Source organism: Oreochromis niloticus, linkage group LG8, assembly GCF_001858045.2.
Source record: "Oreochromis niloticus isolate F11D_XX linkage group LG8, O_niloticus_UMD_NMBU, whole genome shotgun sequence".
NCBI classification, from domain to species: Eukaryota; Metazoa; Chordata; class Actinopteri; order Cichliformes; family Cichlidae; genus Oreochromis; species Oreochromis niloticus.
The window spans coordinates 3,623,280-3,645,399 of NC_031973.2; the positions used below are offsets into that span (position 1 = coordinate 3,623,280).

General features: G+C 38.7%; 3 protein-coding genes across 3 annotated transcripts; 2 read left to right on the forward strand and 1 right to left on the reverse strand.

Annotated features, from left to right (window-relative positions):
* The first annotated feature begins 3,613 nt into the window (after positions 1 to 3,613).
* LOC100691195 (zinc finger and SCAN domain-containing protein 12) lies at positions 3,614 to 6,989 on the forward strand. Its single transcript, XM_005453665.4, has 2 exons — positions 3,614 to 3,954; positions 5,150 to 6,989. Exons 1-2 carry the CDS (start codon positions 3,834 to 3,836, stop codon positions 6,307 to 6,309), a joined length of 1,281 nt encoding a protein of 426 aa, XP_005453722.1. The 5' UTR covers positions 3,614 to 3,833; the 3' UTR covers positions 6,310 to 6,989.
* Positions 6,990 to 9,034: 2,045 nt separating this feature from the next.
* Positions 9,035 to 15,005, forward strand: LOC100691464 (gastrula zinc finger protein XlCGF57.1). Its single transcript, XM_005453663.4, has 2 exons — positions 9,035 to 9,412; positions 11,872 to 15,005. The coding sequence occupies exons 1-2, from the start codon at positions 9,253 to 9,255 to the stop codon at positions 13,341 to 13,343; spliced, it is 1,632 nt and encodes a 543-aa protein (XP_005453720.1). The 5' UTR covers positions 9,035 to 9,252; the 3' UTR covers positions 13,344 to 15,005.
* A 2,478-nt stretch (positions 15,006 to 17,483) lies between these two features.
* pde6gb (phosphodiesterase 6G, cGMP-specific, rod, gamma, paralog b) lies at positions 17,484 to 21,257 on the reverse strand. The gene is made up of 4 exons (XM_003448624.4): positions 21,145 to 21,257; positions 19,151 to 19,377; positions 19,015 to 19,055; positions 17,484 to 18,929 (listed from the first exon to the last, which is right to left on the reverse strand). Exons 2-4 carry the CDS (start codon positions 19,294 to 19,296, stop codon positions 18,853 to 18,855), a joined length of 264 nt encoding a protein of 87 aa, XP_003448672.1. The 5' UTR covers positions 19,297 to 19,377; positions 21,145 to 21,257; the 3' UTR covers positions 17,484 to 18,852.
* Positions 21,258 to 22,120: the final 863 nt, after the last annotated feature.

The following is a 22,120-nucleotide window of genomic DNA, read 5'->3' on the forward strand; positions in this document are numbered from 1 at the left end:
ATAGGAAAGGGTGGGGCTTTTTTGGTTTTGTTTTTGCTCACAGGCGGAGAGTGCTTTCGAGCGTTTTCCTTATAAAACGCCGTTTTTACCGTTTCTTCCCGCAGTAAATATAAACAACGATAGTATTCAGGAAGAAAACCAAACATTGCAGATATTTTTATCAAGACTCTGGTTTTACATGGCCTATCAACACAATTTAAAAACTGGTATAAAGTCCACATTTTTTCCGTCAATTGTTCCGTCTGTCCTGCTCACATCTCCAATGGTTGTACACGTTGTCATTAATGTGGCTTCACTGCACATCAGCCACGCCGCTTTGCTAGCTAAAACACCGGTGTCGGCACATAAGGACGCTGTCATAGCCTGTCAATGACGTTGATTGGCTGCGTATATACGAATGTGAATCGCATTATTGGCTGGACTATAGGATAAGGTGGCATCGTTCTAATCCCATACAGGAGCAGCCAGTCACTTACTGACTAACACTGCAAAACAGAATTGTTAAAGTTTTAATTTTAATTTCAATTCAGGTTAGATTTTTTTTGTGCGCAACGCAGATTTTCTGTGCGCAGAGACCGTGCCAGCAGTGGGCAATTGCGCACATGCGCAGCTTAGAGGGAACATTGGTTCTATGATTTAAAAAAATATCACAGCTGAAAGTATGAACATACAGCTGGGGTCACCTAACTTGAAGGTTAGCCATCAGGGAGTTGTTATTAAACTTTCTACTGAGGATTTTGTTGAACCTTAAAATTAATTTACATAAAAAATTTAAATTAAAAAAAAAGCCAGGGATTAATTTCTCCATGGTGTGAAGAACATGCAGTTCTTTGCAGTCACTGGATAAAAGACAGAGACCCTTTAGTTGCAGTTTCTGTGACAGACAGTTTATTTGTCCACGTAATTTTAAAGCACACATGACTGAAAAGGAAACTGAAAGTGATGGAGAAATCTGTGGAGGACCAGAACCAGACAGGAACTCAGAACTAGATGGTCTTTTACAACTGAGTATTTTGGAAAAGGCTTTGGATGCTTTTGGCACTGAAGTCAGTCAGTCATAGTAATGATGATGAATCGCAGGAGCCTTTGATAGATTCTGGATCTGAAACTGAAGACAGTGACAACAACTGGAAGGAGACAAGGACATGTGCAACCATTTGGGTGTGATGTTTGTGGTAAAAGGTTTAAACATCAGTGTAGTCTTAATGCACACATGAGACTCCATACAGGAGAGAAACCATTTCATTGTGACATTTGTGGTAAAAGATTCAATCGGAAAAAAGATCTCAAGAGGCACATGAGAGTTCACACGGGAGAGAAACCATATCCCTGTGATGTTGGCCCAAAAAGATTTAGCTCAACCTGAGCTGTCTCGCTGATGCCACCTCCAGCTCAGTCTTCTCCTTTTCAGTCTTGCTGCTGTCCTTCTGTACAAACCACCCTCGACATTCTTGTTTACTTCTCTTGTTCACTGTCCATCACTTTTGTTATTTGATCCCAGGTATTTAAACTCATAATCATTTGTTTGTGTTTTAACTTTCACATCTATCACATGCCATTACAGTATTCATGGTGACAACTATTTATTCTAGATTTACTAAAATCAGCCGGGGTTGTCATACCATGACTTATAAAATTTTAATGTGGAAGTGAAGCTAAATATAAAAGGCTAATTTACTAATTAATTTGGTTTTAACATGAAACTCATTGTTACAGCCAGGGGCAGCACAGAAGTCAACCCTTAAGCTGATTTTTAGTGTCTTTATATTTCTCTGAGTAATTGGTTCTGTTATTAGTTAGCTAACAAAAAGTAATGTAAGTCTATTGACCACAGCCAACCAACCAACCTGGTGATGTATCCGTCGGTACTGACACGAGATATCGCTAAACATCAATAAAAACTTTACCTGTAAGCACTTATTTCTTAAATCCAGTTTCACAGATAGTGTTATACCTATGACATAGAGCAGGGTTTTATGGTGTAAATAAGCCTTTATACGTGTAGTTTTTCATTTTGACATTGCATGTCGAGAGGTTACCAAGCCACTCTAGTTTCAATCATTTGTTTGTTGTTCAGGTCCGTTCTCATAACTGTCTTCTCATTTTTCTCACTTATGTCTAAGTCCGTCTTTTACATGCAGCGAAGGAGTTAATGAAGAGAGATAGTCTGAGAGATCATCTGTCAGAGAGCATGAAACATTTTTGGTCTTCCTTATTGATCCTCATCAGTTTTATTTTAGCAGATAAAGAGATCTGCCATGAAGGTACAGAGTTGCAGCTAAAAATATTTTATTTCCTTATTATATTTCCATCCTCTGTTGACAAAAATGGAGCAAACTAAAAGAAAGCTGCTGTTCTCAACAGGACGGAGATTTGAGCAAACATGTGGGCATATGTAAAGTTTGGTGCTATATTATTATTAGCAGTTACACAGGTCATGCAAAAGTAATGTGATGAACAGTGTAACTGTACAAAGAATAGTATAATGTGTGATATATTACTTTCGAGCACGAACGCCAACACTGTTTATGAGTTGGCTCAGTGTAATTAGAAGGTCATGGTGTGGGCTCACATACAGAACATGAACTAGCATGACTGGCACACCACCACCCTGTGACAGCTGAGATCGGCTCCAGCCGCTCGCTCCTGCAATCCTGAATGGATGAACTTATATAGACTAGGATGTTAACTGTAGTTTATGTCAACTCTTCATTCCCTGTTTGTTCTAAAACAGTTAAATACAGAAACATTTTGTTGTATATTATTGTAAAGATTTTCGACAACATGTTATTTGGTTTGGACACCAATAAAAACTTAATTATCTATGGCCTTAAAAGCAAACACATTTCAGTTTTATAACTCCCAGTTTGTGTCTTATAACAGACATATCTGATTAAAAATGAAATAGGAAATCGATCAAGACTCAGATGAGCTCAGGCAGTTGGTCTCTGTGGACTACGATGTTTGTAGAAGACATTACGATCTGTAGTGGGAGCCGGGAGCAGGTGGAGGTATAAAGGTCAGCAGAATTGAGACAGAATACATGCAGGTGAATGACAGGGAGATATTTATAACAGCGAAGAAGCAAGGAGCAGAGTTAGTGAGGGTGGAGGAGTTTAAATACCTGGAACAACCACGCAAAGCAACAGACAGTGCACAAGAGAGGTGAAGAAGAGAGTCCAGGCAGGGAGGAGTGATCTGGGTGATTTGTAACAGAAGGATAGTAGCAAGAGTGAAAGGGATGATTTACAAGATGGTAGTGAGAACTCCTGTGATGGATGGTTGGGAGACAGGACAAAGATGCTAGGATTTTTGTTGAGTGATGAGGAAGGATAAGATATGGAGATTGCTCGGGTTGAGTGAGAGAGGCAAGATGGTTTGAACATGTGCAGAGGAGGAACAGTGGATATATTGGGGAAGTGAGATGGGGGCAGATATCCTAAAGAAGCAGTCAAAAGAATATATACCCGAGAATACCTCTGAATAAGATCTATTGTAGGTTTTTTGTGTTAAAATGTACACTCCGTTATATTGCACAGAAAAACGTTTAAATAAAGCTTTCTTACATAAAAAAGTAAAAAAAAAAAAAAACATGATAGGAAAGGTATCACTTCAAGTGCCTGTCCAAAAGACAGCACACATCAATAAATACTTTAGAAAATCATAAACGAGTGGCCGGTTTGAGTCCGTTTCCAGCTGTTGTCACACATGAATGGATTAATTAACGAACAGAGGCGTGACTGCATTGACTGAACTGCGAGATAATCTGCGCATGCGTCGCTCATTCCAACAGTTTCTTTTGGGAAAAAAGGACCAAATGCGGAGCGGGCACCATGAAAACAGTGGAATATCTTCAGCAACAGAACCACGAAAGTCTTCTTTCTGAGGAAAACCCGGAAATGAAATTCCACGCAGTCCTTCTGCAGGACAAAGAAGATGTAAACCAAACTGCTGGTGAGAATAATCAGATTTAACGTGGAGAGTTTATCGGACAGGAAACGGCTGCTTAGCGGCTGCTAGCTCGTTTTAGGGGGTCGATGTAACGAACTGTTCACGTAGGAACGGAGCTTAGCGACTTTGGTAATGATAGTTGTTGTTAATAGTTATTAATGACATCGGTGTAGCACCCGGACTGTTTAAAAGGTGCACACAAATGTAGTTCAAGGCAGCGTTTGGTCGCATTTGTGCTTTAATTAAAATACTGCTGAACTGGGAGTGGTTGGTGTGATGGATAACAGCTGTGCCAGCCAGCCTTCCCTGGCTCTGTCCCCTGAACCCACTGCTCCATCCCTCCTCTGCAGCTGAGCCACAAACCACATCCCGCTACAGAGACAAACCCTGTCTCCCAGAGGAATAGAGGCTGACTTTATTCAACATCCCTACATGCGGCTCCAAATTCTATGTCTATCTATGTGGACGTTTCAAATCTGAGAACAAAACAAAACACATTTAATAGCTTTACCCCAAACCATGATTTACCTTTGTAGATGTGATATTTTGGCCCAAAGCTAAACGTAGCTGTGTGATTTTATGTTTGAAGTTTGAGAATGTTTTTGATTTGATTTTAACATCTTGGCTGACGGAAGGATTAGCTCAAAATATTTACTTGTTGAGCTGTAGAAATGTAAGTCATACCACGACAACTAACCACATGCTTCCAGCCAAATTATTACTTCTTAATAGGAAAACTGCAATACTGTTATCAGTTTGCTTATGATGATGTTCTCTTTTATTTTCCCGAAATACATTTTTGAAACATTTGTACTTTTGTTTATAAGCAGCATCCACGGCCTCTAATAGTCATTCCAATATTTGTAAAACTGCGTGTTTCTTAATAGCTTAAATTCCACCAGGTGTGTCTTATGCACCCATGGTTTCATGATGTAGTGATTAACATATTTGGTTGTCATGTGAAAGATCCCCATCTTGAGGCCGGAAGGAGACAAACCTAGAGCACCAACTAGTGTGCTCTTAGTACTTATACCAAATCCAGGTAAACTGCAAACTCCACTGTGGAGATCCTTCGGGAAATAAAGGAGCAGCAGAGAAAAAAAAAGTCCTTTTAAATTGAGGAGCAAAGAGTTAAAGTTTCCTTTAAAATAGTTCAGTTAATCAATCGCACAACTGTCCATGTCTGTGTGTGTTTCAGTATTGCCCCCTGATGTCCAGAAGGTTTTGGTGATTAAAGAAGAAATTCCCTGTGACTGGAGCTTCAGTGTGGACCATCAGCACCAGGAGATCCTCCAAATAAAGGAGGAACAGGAAGAACTCCTGACCAGTGTGGGGGGAGAGCAGCTTAACAGGTCGGAGGAAGCTGATAACACCACCAGGTTCTCATTCGCTGTTGCCACTGTGAAGACTGAAAATGATGATGATGAGAAACCTCAGACTTCAGATCTCCACCAAAACCAACATGACTACAACAGAGAGACTAATCGGATAAAAGCAGAAACTGATGGAGAGGACTATCCAGGAGCAGAACCAGCTGGAAACCCAAATCTAAAGAGTTGTGCAGAGCTGAAAGCCAATGGAAACGCTTCTGATTCTTCGGAAACTGACATCAGTGATGGCGATGATGATTGGCAGGAACCTTTATCCTATCCTGGACCTGAAACAAAAACCAGCAATGGAGATCAGAAGGAGACGCCTGTGCTTCACTTTCCTAACAGTGTTAACGTTGAAAGGTTTACACAGCAGCCTTACATAAGACTCCACCCACAAAAGAAGCCGTTCAGCTGTGATGTTTGTGGTAAAAAGTTCAGTCGCAAAATGCACGTTAAAACACACATGAGGACCCACACGGGAGAAAGACCCTTTGGTTGTGACGTCTGTGGTGAGAAGTTTGCACAGCAGGGGAACCTGCGGAGTCACCTGAGAGTGCACACGGGGGAGAAACCGTTCAGCTGTGACGTCTGCGGTAAAAAGTATAGACAGCAGGGTGTTCTGAGGACACACATGAGAACTCACACAGGGGAAAAACCGTTTGGGTGTAAGTTTTGTGGAAAGCAATTTAGCCAACAGACTCATCTCAAGGCACACATCAGAATCCACACTGGGGAGAAACCTTATCAGTGTAACTTCTGTGCCAGCAGCTTCAGCCAGAAGAAGCATTTTGATGAGCACACCAGACGGCACACCGGAGAAAAACCGTTCGGGTGCGATTTTTGTGGAAAACGGTTCTACCGGCAGGAGTATCTGAAGAGTCACGTTACGATCCACACAGGAGAGAGACCGTTTGGCTGTGATGTTTGTGGAAAAACCTTCAACCGAAAGACACGATTTAAGGCTCACATGATGCTTCACAAGTGATAGATCCTGCATTATTTCAGGGTTCATTGTGAAAGATACATTACCCAAGTGCCGTGGTAAGGACCACACAGAGTTTAAAAAATTAAAATATTTAAAAATGCCTTCAATCTGATTTTGATGTGCTACAAATGCATTAAATTGTCAAATCAGCTTTTAAGAAGTTGCTTTGGAGAAACTGCAGTAAATTGAGTGTTGTTTTAAAAGTGTTTTGTCGGTATCATGCTTTTAGAAAATACAAACTACAAGCTTCTATTAATGTTGCTTTCATGAGAAAGTACATGTTTAAATCAGAGATTTGCTTTACAAAAGTAAATAAAAACCCTTTGTACCTTCCAGAGTCATGTACAGCTGTGTCAATAAATATTTGGATAGTAGAAGATGTTTTTGTACACCAGCACAGTGGATTTTAAATCAATCGATATGTGATTGGAGGTTGACTTTCAGCTTTAATTCAAGAGGTTTTACAAAAAACTGTTTAGGAATCATAGCCATTTTTATACTTAGTGCCCTATTTTCAGAGGCTCAAAACTGGACATCTTAACATAAATGTAATTCTAAGTATTGTTTTTGATACTTGGATGAAAATCCTTCTCAGTTGAATTTGATACATACTTACATTGATTTATTTTATATTTTTTTTAAGTCTTTTACTTGCCTGTGTGCAATAAATAAGGAAGTAAGAAAGAAAAACAAGTCTTTGTGTGTCTGTTTTTACACTGAAAAGTACTTCAGAGTGCTCAGGATGTGCTCTCAGCGGGTATGTCCCTCCTTGGGTTGGTTGGATTTGTGTTTAGTCAGCGCTTGTCAACCAAGCTGGGCTGTAGTGGTCAAATGTGCTCAGGTACAATATTTGATATTTAATTGTCAAAGTCAGGCACATACCTTGCTTTTATCAGCTTCACTGTATTTGAAGCTTCAGAGGAATCCAACTGATTAAAAATAGACATCTGACTGAACTTAATTTGGAAATTAAGTTTCACTGTGTGGAGGAAATCTTTGTTGAGGAGCCATTAACATATATGTAAATGAAAGAAATGTATCTTCTTGTCATGAATGGTAGTATTGATTTTAAAAGAAAAGTGCAATGATAAAAATTTTTTTACCCAGAAAGGGAACTAATTTCTGCGAGGAGCCAGTTGAGGTGGTTCACCATCTGACTGGGATGCCTCCTAGGTGAGCGTTTCAGGCACACCTGAGGGACTCTCTCAGCTGGCTTGGGAATGCCTAGGTGGAGGAGGTCTGAGCATCACTGCTAAGGCTGCTACCCCCATGACCCTGACATGGGTAAAGGGACAAAAAAAAATAGATGGATGAATTTTTGCAAGGCCCACCCAGTAAAATATTTATTTTAAACAATTCCTAAGTTAAATAGACATCCTCCTAGTACATTTTTGTATTCATAAATAAAAATATGTCTATTTTGTACTGTTGTGAAATCTTTTGGTAAATGAAACCAGAAATAAAAGCAAGTAAAAGGAAAGGTGTTGTTTCCAGCCACTGTGTACATGGTGAATGCAGAAATAAGGACCGTTACCTTTAGAGAGGCAAGCAGTGAGGTAAGAGTTTCTCAAATTTTCAAAAGAGATGTTTTATGTAAAGAACAGCATATACACTGTTTTTCTTTCTGTTTTTGGATGATAAATGAATTCAAAAACAGAAAACATCAGAGGACAGCCACATCCCTCTTATTCATAGTAGGATACATTTGAATTGGTATGAGTTAAGTTTCAGAAAATGTAAAAGACACGTGCTTTTCTTTTAGCGGGCCAGCAGAGGGCGACATCTGCCTGAACAGCAAGGGAGGTTGTGGCTTCCAGTAAAACATTTATGGAGAAAAGAACTGATTAGTCGGATGAATAAAAAAAAGAAGTCACATGTTTGATCAATGTTAATCAGTGGATAATGTTTATGGAAATAATGGAGACTGATACAGCACAAAAATTAAAATTAGCGACAGAAATATCACATCGGCCTGATTTTACTATAACAGATGAAAACTAGTCTTGCTCTAGAGACATGAACGGAAAAAGTAAGAACTGTTTGGATCACAGATGTCCAAGTGGTTTCATCTGTTGAGTTAAAAGTAAGTAAATTCTAATTAGTTAAGCTACTAATTAGAACTAATAAAAATAAATGGCAAGATTGGAACGAATAAATGGGAAATAAATAAATTACATCGGGCCTATCTTAATATCTTATTTAAAACTCTTATTTAAAACCCTGAAGCTTTAACAGCTATATCATTGCTAAAAATAAAACGATTTAAAGTGCTTTCTTTTTAATTCTGTTAATTCAAAGTTATACCAGGAATAACATTTTTGTATTGAGTGACTACCGCTAAAATTTTGAATGTGTCTATGAGAATTGGAAAATTAACAAATGCTGCAAACAACATGATTGTAAATATGTCATTTATTCATAGCTAAACATTTAACATTAGTGGTCTTTTTTTTTAACTTAAAAATGAAAACTACTAACAAACAGAATAAAAAAAATCGAATGTAACTATTATTTTACAGTATTTATAATATTATAATTTATTTTGTGTATTTATTATTTATTTGAATAAAACATTATTTTATTTACAATACTTATTTTTCTAGTAATATCATATATTTAAAAATATATTTATCTTTTAATATTTGCCTTTGACATGTACGTTTTTGTGGTGTATGTTACTGTTTACTGCTGCTGCTGCAGGGCCTGTAGTTACTATGGTGACGGAGACTAAAGGTGTCCGTCCCGATGCCTGCTCAAAAACCAGCGGAGACGGCAACAAATCTTTTAACAAAAGGATTCAGGAGAGTGGATTCCCTGTTGGAGTCTGCATCCTGCTCTTATATAATACATCCACGGATGAAGAAGCAGGACCGAAAATGAAGCCAGTGCCTCTTTAACTGTGAGCGGAGGGGATCGGTCCTGCGCAGGCCTGGTTCATCTCAAATGAGCCTCCAGTTTATTTTAAAGAACAGAACAAATGCGGCCACCATGAACGAAGAGGAATATTGTCAGCAGCACGACACTGAAAGTGTTCGTTTTAAAGACAACCCGGACAGTAAACCGCTGGGTGTCCATCAGCAGCTGGATGTAAAGCAGATAGATGGTAAGGATCATCACAGATTTAATGTGGAGTGTTTCTACTGGGGAAAAGGCGGACTTTAGGGCTTAGTAAAGAAGAAGATTCACATAAAAAGCTTCTGTAAAGCGGAATATGTTCACAAATACCAAAAACTGTTTTTCACCTTCTTTTTTCTTTTTTCAAACGCTGTAAAAGACGGAACTGAACGGTAACAGTACAGAGCAGCACCCGGACGGTTTATAGAGGGTACACAACAGGGTTATTTTGTAGTTCAGCCTCAGTGCAAGCCAAAGTTTGGGGTATTTTTTTTTTTTTTTTTACTTAATTAAAAGCTCAAAGAGACTCTAACATAATGGATGCCTGACTGCAAACTGTCAGTGTACCTTTAATATGCATTTATAAGGCATGTAATACAAATATAAGAATTTCATAAGTATCAACTCATCTACTTGTTCTTCTGAGATTATACTACCATTAATTGTGCCCCTGTATCACATGATAGATGATGAACGTCTACATCTAAAACCTTCAGTCTCTTATTTATGTTCAATTTATAGTTTAACCTCCATACAACAGAACATTTTCTGTGGAGCAAAGGTGCAGAGATCAGAACTTAGTATCACTGATGTGTCAGGTGTATGACTGTGAGGACTTTGAATCTGTAAATATGTTTTGTAAGTCTTCATATTTCATGATTGATCAATATTTCTAGAAATAAATCAGGCCTGGTGTTTATATTGTAAGCAAGAATGTTTTTAGACTAACTGCAGCTCTTTAATCTCGGACTAAATTCAGCCTGCTAATAAGTGTTCGTAAAGCCTCTACAAAAGGTGGCTTCATATCTTAAAAATTTGCGTGCAGCATAAATATAGTTCTGAACAAATAAGAAACTGTTGGGTTTTTTTTTATTCGCAAAAGACTTCTTTAACCAAAACCATGTTCTTCTTAAAAAAACATAACAAAAGGTTAAAGCAGAAATATGTTTGAAGTGCTGTAGAGACAAAAATTTGGCAGAGAGAGAGGAGGCTGGAGTGGATGGATCACTCAAGAGTGAACACTGAGGACAAAATCCAGTTTTTATTTCCCGTTTTCTGCTGACTGTTTTTTTTTTTTTTTCAATTTTAGGTGGTGGTGTGACCCAAAAGTTGTGCCACTGCACTTTAAGGATCCTGGTGGTTTCACAGTATATTGCAGTACTAGTATTATGATTCAAATGATTTCTGCTTGCATGGGCCTTTATTTAGAAATTAATCCACACCAAAACAGCCATGGGTGATCGCCTGAAAACAAGCCAAAGCCTGTAAAACATCAGCAGCTCACACACTGCAGGGCATTCATCCATCCACCAGGGTGTTGCAGGTATTCTTCTTCCTAGCCACACTTTCCAATTCCTCCTGTGGGATCCTAATGCATTCCCGGCCTGATGGCGTCTCCTTCCAGTTGGGCATGCCCAGGAGGCATCTTAACGAGATGCCCAAAACACCTTAGCATCACCTTTTTTACAGAGCCCGAGCGTAAGCTGCTGATTTTTTTTTCTTTAAATAGATTGAAAATGTCTCATTATTCTGTCAGGCAGAGATAAAACTGTAAGATGCATTAATGTCATAAAAAATGTAAAAACCATGTAACTATGTATTACAATAGACTGTCAACAAAAATGAAATATTTGGCACAAAGCTGCAGAATCAATGATTAAAAGACTTTTTGTTCTGCTTTTCAGATTTCTTTTCTGTCACTTTTTGTTTTTGTTGTTTTCAGACAAACAGCGTTTGTCTCAATAATATTAATACTGCTGAGAGTCTCTTCTTTTTTCATTCTCCACCCCCCTTTACTGTTCTTGGATGTAGCTCATTTGAATCTGCTATTATTAGTGCTAAAATGTCTGCACCTCATCAGGCTTTGTGGAATTTTTGCCATGGTGTAAAAAGTTATTAATGAATTATCATTATCATTATCATTTCATTTTTTTCTGCATCATATGATTTGACCCATGTATGAGGTTGATACAGATCACCTCTCAGTGTGCTTCTCAGTGGGCAGTTATTCTTTTTAAGTAAGCAATTCTTCTGTATAGCTATAATAACAATTTTTCTTATTCTTTTCCAGATAGATTGTAAAAGTAGAAAACAGCCACATTCTTTTGTGGTTCTGGTAGTAGCTTCAAATCAGATATCAGTCATGTACCGTCACAGTCACACATGAGCTTCCTGTGTTACTTGGTTATTAACTTTATAACTATAACTAATTTTTTTTAGTTATTAATTTTATTACATTTACATCATTACCATTACCATTTTTACCAATTTTACTTCAATTACCACTAGTATAGATAGATAGATAGATAGATAGATAGATAGATAGATAGATAGATAGATCGTTATTGTCACTGTTACCAGAGCAATGAAACACAGTTTGGCATCTCTCCCTTTGCAGCTGTAGGTTTTTGTTCATAATGCTCATGTCTGTGTTATTTTTCCATGTAGATATCTCACAACTGTTGGCAATTAAAGAGGTTCCCCCTGAATGGAGGCTCACTTCAGATCCACAAGACCCAGAGGTTGTCCAAATAAAAGAGGAGCAGGAGGAGCTCTGGACCAGTCAGGTGGGAGAGCAGCTAAATGGGGTGCAGGTGGCGGATATCTCCAGGTTTCCAGGCCATGCTGTCAGTGTGAAACATGAAGACAGTGACGAGAAATCTGAGTATTCACAACCTTCTCAAAGAAAAACTAAATGCAACAGAGAAGCAGAGGCTTTAACTGCCCCCCCAGCTAAAGGAATAAAAATGGAAACTGATGGTGATGACTGTGGAGGACCGAAATCAGCTAGAAGTCCAGATCAAGATATTTATATACATCCAAATGGTGATGAAAAGGCTTCCAGTTTATCTGAGACTGAAGTCAGTATTAATGATGATGATGATGACTATTATTGGCAGGAGCCTTTATCAGACTCTGGACCTGACACTGAAGACAGTGACAGTGACTGGAAGGAAACCGGGACACTGGAATCAGGTGTAAATAGTGACAAAGGACAAGACAGTTCTAAAGTATCTGAATGTAATAAAACTTTTCTTTGCAAACAGTCACTTCAGGGGGAGAGGGGAAGAATGTCTTCCTCTGGTTTGGCAAAAAAGAAATGCTTTACAGTATCACAAAATGGTGATTCATCAGTGGCAGTACGCACCGGAGAGAAACCATTTGGCTGTGACGTTTGTGGACAAAGGTTCAACCAAAAAACACATCTAAACACTCACATGAGAATTCACACAGGAGAGAAACCCTTCTGTTGTGATTTTTGTGGACAGCGCTTTAACCAGAAAACACATCTTAAGATCCACATGAGAATTCACACGGGAGAGAAACCTTTTGGTTGCGATAATTGTGGCAAAAGATTTAGACACCAGTGCACTCTCAAAATACACATGGCAGCTCACACAGGGGAGAAACCATTTACCTGTGATGACTGTGGTAAAAGATTCAGTCATCAGAAAATTCTGAAGGCGCACATGACAATTCACACAGGAGAGAAACCATTTCACTGTGATGAATGCGGCAAAAGTTTTAGCCAACAGGGAATTCTGAAGGCGCATATGACAGTGCACACAGGAGAGAAACCATTTGGTTGCAGTAGATGTGATAAAAAGTTTAGACTACATAGTGATCTCACAGCACATATGAGAGTCCACACAGGAGAGAAACCATTTGGTTGTGATAAGTGTGGTAAAAGGTTTAGCCAAAAGGGATGTTTGCAGAGACACCTTAGACTCCACACAGGAGAAAAACCGTTTAGTTGTGACGATTGCGGAAAACGATTTAAGCGAAAGACACACCTCAAAGCACACATGACAGTTCACACAGGAGAGAAACCATTTGGCTGTGATGTCTGCGGCGTAACATTTTCACGACAGGGAACCCTGAAGAGACACATGAGGGTCCACACACGATATAAACTGTAAAGTAACAGGGTTTTGTCCAAAAGATTACATGCAGTGTTAAAGTGTGTTGGTGCAGATCAGAGCAGTGGATTTCCTTTATGGCACTGAGATAACTGAGAGTGTAGGTTGATACCTCTCAGACAGGTCTGCTGTATTCCACTAGTTTCTCTTCTGAAGCTTAAACAAAATGCATAAGGGGAAAATATCCTAGAGAAAGATGAGGTAAATGATGATGCTGACAAAAAGTTAACATGCATGGAAAGAAGTAAATTCTCCCCAGTAACATATGATGAGTGAAACAACTTTTACAAGTTAAGAATACATTGCTCAAAAAAGTTAAAGAAATACTTTTTAAGCAGAGTATAGAAATAAGTCAGTTAAACCACTGGGATATTGACTCGGTCAGTCATAGCAGAGGGTGTTATTAGTCAGTTTCAGGTGGTTTGGTGTTCATGAAATTAACAACAGGTGCACCACAGGGGCAATGATGAGGCAACCCCCAATTAGGAATGTCATTTTCCCTCCTTTTTTCTCATTGTTTTTTTTCACTATTTTGGGATTTGGTAAGGGTCAGTGTCACTACCCTTAGCAGATGATACCTGGACCCTACAGAGGTTACATAGGTAGTCCAACTCCTTCAGGATGGCACATCAATACGTGCCATTGCCATAAGGTTTGCTGTGTCTCCCAGTACAGTCTCGAGGACATGGATGAGATTCCAGGAGACGGGCAGTTACTCTGGGAGAGCTGGACAGGGCTGTAGGAAGTCCTTAAACCATCAGCAGGACCAGTATCTGCTCCTTTGTGCAAGGAGGAACAGGATGAGCACTGCCAGAGCTACAAAATGATCTTCAGCAGGACACTGGTGTGAGAGACTTCATCAGGGTGGCCTGAAGTCCTCTAGTGGGCCCTGTGCTCACTGCCTGTCAGCGTGGCAGGTCCACACTGGTGCCCTAGTGCCCTTGGCAAAATGGACCAGCCTGTACCATCTTTTTTTCACTTTGATTTTTGAGGTGTCTTTGAATTAAGCCCTCTGTAGGTTAGATAATTTTCATTTACTCAAACAATGAGGCATCCTTTCATTCCTATCTCATTACTCCAGTCCATATCAGTATAGATATCCATTATGATTTTTTCCCGTTGAGATCTAATGTGTTTTCATAGTGTTCCTTTAATGTTTTTTGAGCAGTACATTTAGTAACAGAAATAAGATTAATACTGGGTTCAGCCCTCTGTCACCTTCAATTTGATAAGTGGTTAAGAAAAAGGATGGATGGACTATGTCTGCGAAGGTTCAGAGTCATCCAGGTCATCGTATTCTAAGGACCAGGGAAAGAAAAGCGTCTCGACTTCTCTCTTGTTAACAGCAGGAAAGTGTAGCTTGATTGCTAAAAATAAAGTGTTATATTGAGAAAAAGTGTACTTTCAGTGTTGATCAAAATGTATAATACTCCTTCCTTCAGCCTTATACACAGTTTGTTGTTTACCAGTATTATGATTTTTATTATTACTCCCAGATTTATTTTTTACTATGCAATGTAACCACTCATGATGGCTTTAAAGGTGAATTTGCCTGATAAATATTTTGTATAAGACAACTGTGTTTCTAATTTCCTTTGAGGACTTGATGGACTGAGGCTGATGTAGACTTCAGGTCCACAAATAAAATTTCTTAACATTTGATAACTTGTCTTTGTACCGTTTTCATGTAATCCCAGGTTCTTAAGCAAATATTGCACTACTGTAAATTTCACTGACAAATCGAGATAGTGACCTCATTCAGGTCAACAAAAGAAACATAAATCACATCAAAACTGTAAATAAAATAAACCACCATTCTTTCAACAGACTCATGTTTTATGTGTATTATTTGCATAAGCTAAAGCTAATTTTATGTCAAACTATGTAAGAACAGTTAAATCATAATGGAGAAAGAAATGTTATCACTATCCAAGTTTCTGCTCGACGGTAATCAGTGCTGCTCAGCCGGGCACTGATTAGTAAAATTAATGTAATTTCATCAGATTACCTGCGGTATAAACTTTTTTTCTCTTTCTTATCACCCCCATGCCACTCACTCAGATGACTCCTCTTCCCTGAGGCCAGGCTGTATCAGAGGTCTCTTCCTGTTCAAACTAAGTTCTTCCTCTCCACTGTCGCCAAATGAGCTGTGTCCAGGACAAAGCATTACATTATCTTTCCTTCTGAAATACCCACATAGTAAGGCCTCAAGAAGAGAGCTCACTACATTAGCTTCTTAATTGGGTTCTACAGTGAGTTTAGGCCACACAGTCTCAGGATGCTGTTAAATTGTCCAATTAAATAAAGTAAAGAAACGTTTAGTGTGAATGGTTGTCAGGACATCAGCGTGTATGCAATGTCCGAGCATCCTAAATTGAAGCAGCACCACCCAACCAATACCTGGCAGAGACAGAAGTAGGCAACCAAGCGCATCGCTGTACAGTGGTCCCTCGCTATAACGCGGTTCACCTTTCGCGGATTTCTTTTGTGCAATTTTGCATGCTCTTTTTTTTAAAACAGCGCATTGTGTTCTGCGCACTGATTGGCTGTAGACCATTGTCAATCAATCTCGTGCCGTGTCTCCTGTACAGTACAGAAAGCATTCAGCTTGTCAAATTTACATAAATCTTCGATCACTAGCAGTGTGACTCTGAAGTGCTGTACTGTGTGTTTGTAAGTTTTCTCCCCAACAAACACAACAATGTCGTTTTGCACCGTCAAAGGCACCTGCGGAAGATGCTAACCATCGCACAAAAACTTGGACTTCTGGACATGCTAAAGGAAGGTAGAAGTTACCGTATTTTCTGGATTTAAAGGCACATTAAGCGAAACAAAACCGTCAGATCAGTCAAACTTCTTCTCAATTCATTCTTCTGCTTCCTCTACTACCGTACCATTGATTCATTAATGTTGAATTCTCTCGCAGCTGCTCTATTCTATTTCATTCCGTAATACCAGACTTATTCTTCTAGGAAGGTTTGAACTTTGAGAGTGTTTAAACAAGAGAGAAAAGTGTGAACATGTTCATTACTGTCTGAGAAAAGTGTATAAAGTGTGTAGTGAGGGGTTTTACAGCCTTAAAACATCTATAATAATTGTAAAAAATAAAGCTGACTACTTTACGGTTTTCACCTATCACGGATTATTTTTAGAACGTAACTCCCGTGATAAACGAGGGACCACTGTACAAACTTATTATTCTTATTTTTAGTCACAGTGTCCTCAAAGATTTAGTTATCCAATGCTGTATTAAAGCACAAGAAGGATTACTGAGTATACTACAAGACACTTGAAGTGTACTTGAATACCCCCAAGTACTTTTAATGTTTTACTATATCCAAGTGAACCAAAAACAGCCTACATTACAAAAGTATCAATTGAAATTACATTAGCCGTCATTTTCTTCCAATAAACACACTAATAAACTCTAAAACTTAAATTGTTATCATGAAGTGTATTCACTACATAATAACGATACTAGGGTGACCAATAAAGTAAAATATAAAGTGGATGTTGGGGTCCTGGTTTCTTGTTAACTGGGTCACTGTTTTTATTGATATTCTTCCTTTTATGTTAGCATAATGTTAATGTTTTCCCAGAGTTTCCTGTTATTAACCTCAGATCTGTTAGTTTTGTCTTCCCCTCTCTCCACTTCTTCGTTCGTAACTGCCAGCATGATCCTCATGTTTTCACCCGTGTCCACTCTGTGTAAATAGTGTCGCTTCACACCATTTTATCTGTATGCTGTGCTTTATAATAATAATAATAAAAGGTCTCTTTTTGTCTTTCTGCTCCTCTGGAATTCATATTCATGTGGATTTCATATTCTCAGGATGGCTTTTTGTGATTTAATGTGCATTTAGTCCTGTCACCAGTAAATTTATGGCAGTCGATTCAAATATTTTCAAGTCAACAACTCAGTCCTGCATGTGCAGAATTATTATTTGCATCTGCACTACCTTAAATATAAATGGATGTGAAAAATGTTACACTAATCATGAGGTAATACAGTAATACTTAAATGTGCTTTAGTGTAAGTTTCCCCCCTGCGTGTACCTGCTGTAAATAGATGCATAATAGGTCTAAATCCAAGCTAAATCCTCCACAGAAGAATGTGATTAGAAAAAAACGAATACACCGTTTTTTATTTTCCTCTTTTTATGCTTTATTTTTATCCCTCGTCCTGTAGAGAGGACAACGCTCCACTACACATGTCTTCAGATCTGTACTGAAACATCCATCCCACTCATCCCTCTGCCATCTTTTTCACTACTACAGTGCATCCACCAGCTTTACATCGTCAAAGCTTGTCAGCATTGTCTCGATTAGATTAATGTTTTGAAAGACACAAGTTTGGGGTAAGGGCCAAAAAGATGACAGGGATAAAGAGGACTGTAGAGCTGAAATAAAATAAACATCATACCGAATGATGGACAGTGAGGAAAAATGTACAACCTACTCTACATGAGACCAACAAATGAGAGCTAAAAATAATGAGCTCAAAAACACAAATACACAAACACACACACAGGGCACAGTAGTGGTGTGTGAAAGTATTAGAAATAAACACGTATTAAATATACAATACATAGATTCATATACACTGATTTATATGGGAGATATACAAATAGCGATAATGTTAACAGAGTACAAAAGTGTGGAAAATGATGGAGACACTCACACTCCTGGTAGTTGAAGAGAAGAAATTGGTTTCCTCAACATTTAAAATCTGCTAAGGTGAGATTAAAGCGGCTTATTTCTTAGTTTGTGTTGTGAAAATGAGGTGAGAGGTTGTTCTTCACATGCCATAACTAACAGAAGACTTCCAGATACCATGAGGGTGAAGATTTGTGCATTCTGGTGAAGATGGGTGCAGTTAAAGGTCAAAACAGAGGGAAAAGAGGGATATCTGATTAACGCATATCCCATTGAAATGTTATGCTTAGCAATAGCAAGCTGGTGTCCGCTCTCTACAGAATTCAGGTTTAGAGTTTTATAGATTCGGCGTCGATGGAAAAAGCCTCTGAGATGGCGAGAGAGGCGCCGAAGCACATGAAATGGGAACCCACCCACTTCACGGGTCTGTCACTTAAACTCAAATTGAGGCTGCCTTGCTTGCGTAAGTTTCGTTTTGTTTTTTGTCCGCGAGGACAACAGGAAAGAAGAAAAAGGAAGGAGAGAGACAGAGAAAGTGAAAGAGAGGAGAGCGGCCGGGCGACGGTGCAGGTCTACTGCGAGAAGTGGTGAGATTTTAAAAAGAACAGACGCTAAACATGAGCAGATGTGTGTGAGCTGCAGAATCACAGAAAGAATCCAGAGTTAGAAAAGAGAAAGAGTTTTTTTTGTGTGGCTTTTTTTTTTCTCTTTTTCCATTTTTTTGTGTTTGTTACAGTTCATAATGGTTCAGTAGTTCCACATAAAGATAGGAGATGGATCCTGAGGCAGATGGTTTGAAGTGCATGAAGGTGGTCTGTAATCCTCAGGGGATTGCAGGGAGATGTGGGAAGGCTCAGATGATACCATACTGGGCCAGCTCATGCAGCTCCAGGTGATTGAAGGCCTCCCACGGGCAAATGACAGTGATGTCTGCAAAAAGACAGCACAGATGTGAAGTTGTTCAGGACCCTGCAGAGCACTAAAGCCAATGGTGTCAACCCTAGCATACACTTACCTGTGCCTAAGCCCTCCATTCCAGGGATATCATCTCCAAATCTGCAAAGAAGAGAATTGTGATGATTACAAATCACTTGATTTGATTTATTTAGTTTTTTACAAGACCCTGAAGAAGAAAAGTATTCAGAGCATACCCCTGGACTCCCTTCTTTGGAGGCTTGCTCTTGAACTGACGAGTCTGCCTCTGCTTGAACTTGGGGGGTCCCTTGCGTGGGGTGGCGGGGCCTCCGCTGACGCGGGTGGCTGACTTGATCTCAGCTTTGGGTGGCTCAAGATTCATTTTGAGCTGTTATGTATGAGAACGTGTGTGCAGGCTGTTAGCGTTAGACACCTCTCTGAAGTGTAGTCGTGGTGGTGAAGTCTTTATTTTTGGGAACAACAAGGGAAAAAAGCAATTAAAAACAGAGAAATAAAGAGAAACTCTCACTAGGTTATTATCTGTAAATCCTTTTAGTGTCAAGCAGCGAATGATCTAAAACTCTAACCATGTCACAGGTAGCACGCAGCTCCTGTCACCTCTATTTGACATTACCATCTATAATCCTATTACAGATCTGATGAGCACCTGCCAGGATTTACACTCTCATATTTCCCAGCACCTGAATGTGGTGGACCACATTGCAGCTTGTCCTGCTGGGATGACCCAATTACCCATAATCCCTGGCTCAAGTTAATACGTGTGCTCTCCTTCTCTGGTTCGAGCTGATGGTGAACTCGTAATCTTGTTAAAGCAAGGACACCGCTGCAGAAACGCTGAGCTATGCACTGAAGGTCTAAACGATTAAATCCGCTCACCATGTAATGACACAGACAACCCTGAACAGGTCTTAACCATTAATGTGGTTATACTGGATAAATACCAAGGTTATTACAGCTAACGCACAATGCTAACTAACACAAAAACAAACAAAGCAACAAACGTCCTGATTTTTAGTTTTTGCCAGTTTGGTCAAAGTTGCCATCACAGCCTGTCTGAGGAGGCTTTAATGGAAATGTTTGTGTTTCAATTCTGAATTTTGCCTGGAGAAACGCCCTGTGGATTTAAAGAAAATTGGGAAATAAACTAAGAAAAACTAAACCTAAACAAAAGCAAATATTTTTAGACAATTAGAAAAAACAAAATTAAAATATAGAAAGTAAATTAAAATCAACTGATTTAAAAAAGGGGGGAAAGTACAAAACCTTAACACTGCTGTTTGATAATGTCAGATTTTAGCGCTCTCAGTTTCATCAGCAAAAATGTTCGTTTGGTGATCAAGTCATTTTTTACTGAACCAATCTACTTATACACTTAATGAAACAAAAATAAAAAATCTGTTACATTATCGTTCTCTGATATTCAAATAAAAAATATTACCTTAACTATCGATTTATCTAACATGTTGAATACACATGGGCAAGACGTCTTTCCTTGATATTCATTTAAATAAATAAAAACAAGCAAAGGCAAACAACTAATATAAAAGTAAAACACTTAAAGACAGAAAATTATGATTGAGAACAAAAACATGGCAAAGAAAAGAATATGTGTGGGTTGAATATAATCACATATCACATATTCAGAGATCTGCTTTTGTTTGAGCCACAGTTTTAATATCAAGAATTTTAAAATGAAACTTTTTTGACAGCTTTAAACAGGCCAAACCGAAGTGAACCTTGTTGTGAGATCATTTTTAAATATTTTTTCTGTCCAGGTTGTTGATAAATGTATCTGTCAGGTGAATAAATAAAACTAAAACTTGTACATGAAACAACATCTTGTTTTATCCATGTTTGGAGTAAGTTTGCACTGTAGGCAGTTTTTAAATAACTGATAACTGAGTGTTAAACAGCATCGGTCTATAGATTACAGAAACATCTGCACTAATTTACTCTGTCACGTTTAATCACATTATAAACGACACCACAAATTGCTGTTTACTTTTTTATACCCAAGCGTGATCATTTCTGGAGCTCTAAACTCTTTTATCTGGATTATTTTCTCCTAATAAAGAAACAAATATTAACACCCACGTTCTTCACTGACACACACACACAGCTGCAGAAGAGCAACAAAGTTTCCCACCGCTCTATTAAATCCAGACGGTGTCTGAATATCAGCACTGATCGGTGATGATGGTCTACTCACCGGCTGCTTGGGTGAAGAACAGCCAGACGAGTGGGTGTGAGCGCAGCGCTGATCCGTCTAGCAGATGAGTGGACTTCTATGCTAGGCTTGCTGTGAGGGCCAGTCGGGGCTTGTGGTCCCTCTTATAGCCGACACCCGCGGGAGATTACGGAGGCACCGCCTCCCTTCTCGACTGTCAACAGTTCACATGTTTGAGGTTTAGGTTAAACTGTAATGTGTACATAGGTGTAAAAGTGGATTGTGCACGTTGTGAACAGCGGTGGAGAATAACTGTGCACATTTACAGTCAACTTCAAACATTTCAGTGAGAAATTTCACTGTGAAATTATACAATTGTTCGTATTATTATTGTCTTACAGATGTTTTCTCATATTTTGTAACCATACATTGAATGTTAATATTTACAGAAGCTACACTACAGAAATTTTAGAAAAGATAACATTCTGGGAAAAATTATCTGTTTTTTTTAAAAACTGATTTTATTGATTTTTTGCACTTTTTCAATGCATTATATTTATCTGGCAGCTGCGGTTTCTAAAGCTGATATTCTTGTACACAACATACTTAAACAAACTAAAATTATTGATGCCCACTGATCTACACTCACCAAGTTCTTTCTCACAATATGTCCAAACCAGCCTTGTGCCATTCAGGACATAAATACTGATGCTTTCAAAAAGACATGACCAAGACTGCCTGTTGTAAAAAACCTCGCTGCTACCGTTTCAATGCTTTCCTTTAAGGATCATGGTAGAAAAGTGAAGATATTACAGAAATGTGGTACCTCTAGTGTCCATGTGCAAATTTAAAGCAGAAGTAAACATGTTTACAGCCTGCTACAAAGTTTTGGCCTCTATGAATAGTTTCTCCCTTTTTGTAACTCACCTGATTGATTTTGTTAAGCCTTAAATTCATACATGAGGCCACGGTGATTAACACATTCAATGGTAGCAGTCAGCTAAGACCTTTCACTTTC

Excerpts from the sequence above, each read along its gene's own strand:
- LOC100691195 (XM_005453665.4), top strand. The coding sequence starts at position 3,834 with ATGAAAACAGTGGAATATCTTCAGCAACAGAACCACGAAAGTCTTCTT. Across the intron at positions 3,955-5,149 it reads AGATGTAAACCAAACTGCTG|TATTGCCCCCTGATGTCCAG; the intron begins GTGAGAATAATC and ends TGTGTGTTTCAG.
- LOC100691464 (XM_005453663.4), top strand. The coding sequence starts at position 9,253 with ATGAGCCTCCAGTTTATTTTAAAGAACAGAACAAATGCGGCCACCATG. Across the intron at positions 9,413-11,871 it reads GGATGTAAAGCAGATAGATG|ATATCTCACAACTGTTGGCA; the intron begins GTAAGGATCATC and ends TTTTCCATGTAG.
- pde6gb (XM_003448624.4), bottom strand. The coding sequence starts at position 19,296 with ATGAATCTTGAGCCACCCAAAGCTGAGATCAAGTCAGCCACCCGCGTC. Across the intron at positions 19,056-19,150 it reads CCAAAGAAGGGAGTCCAGGG|ATTTGGAGATGATATCCCTG; the intron begins GTATGCTCTGAA and ends TCTTCTTTGCAG. Across the intron at positions 18,930-19,014 it reads AATGGAGGGCTTAGGCACAG|ACATCACTGTCATTTGCCCG; the intron begins GTAAGTGTATGC and ends GTCTTTTTGCAG.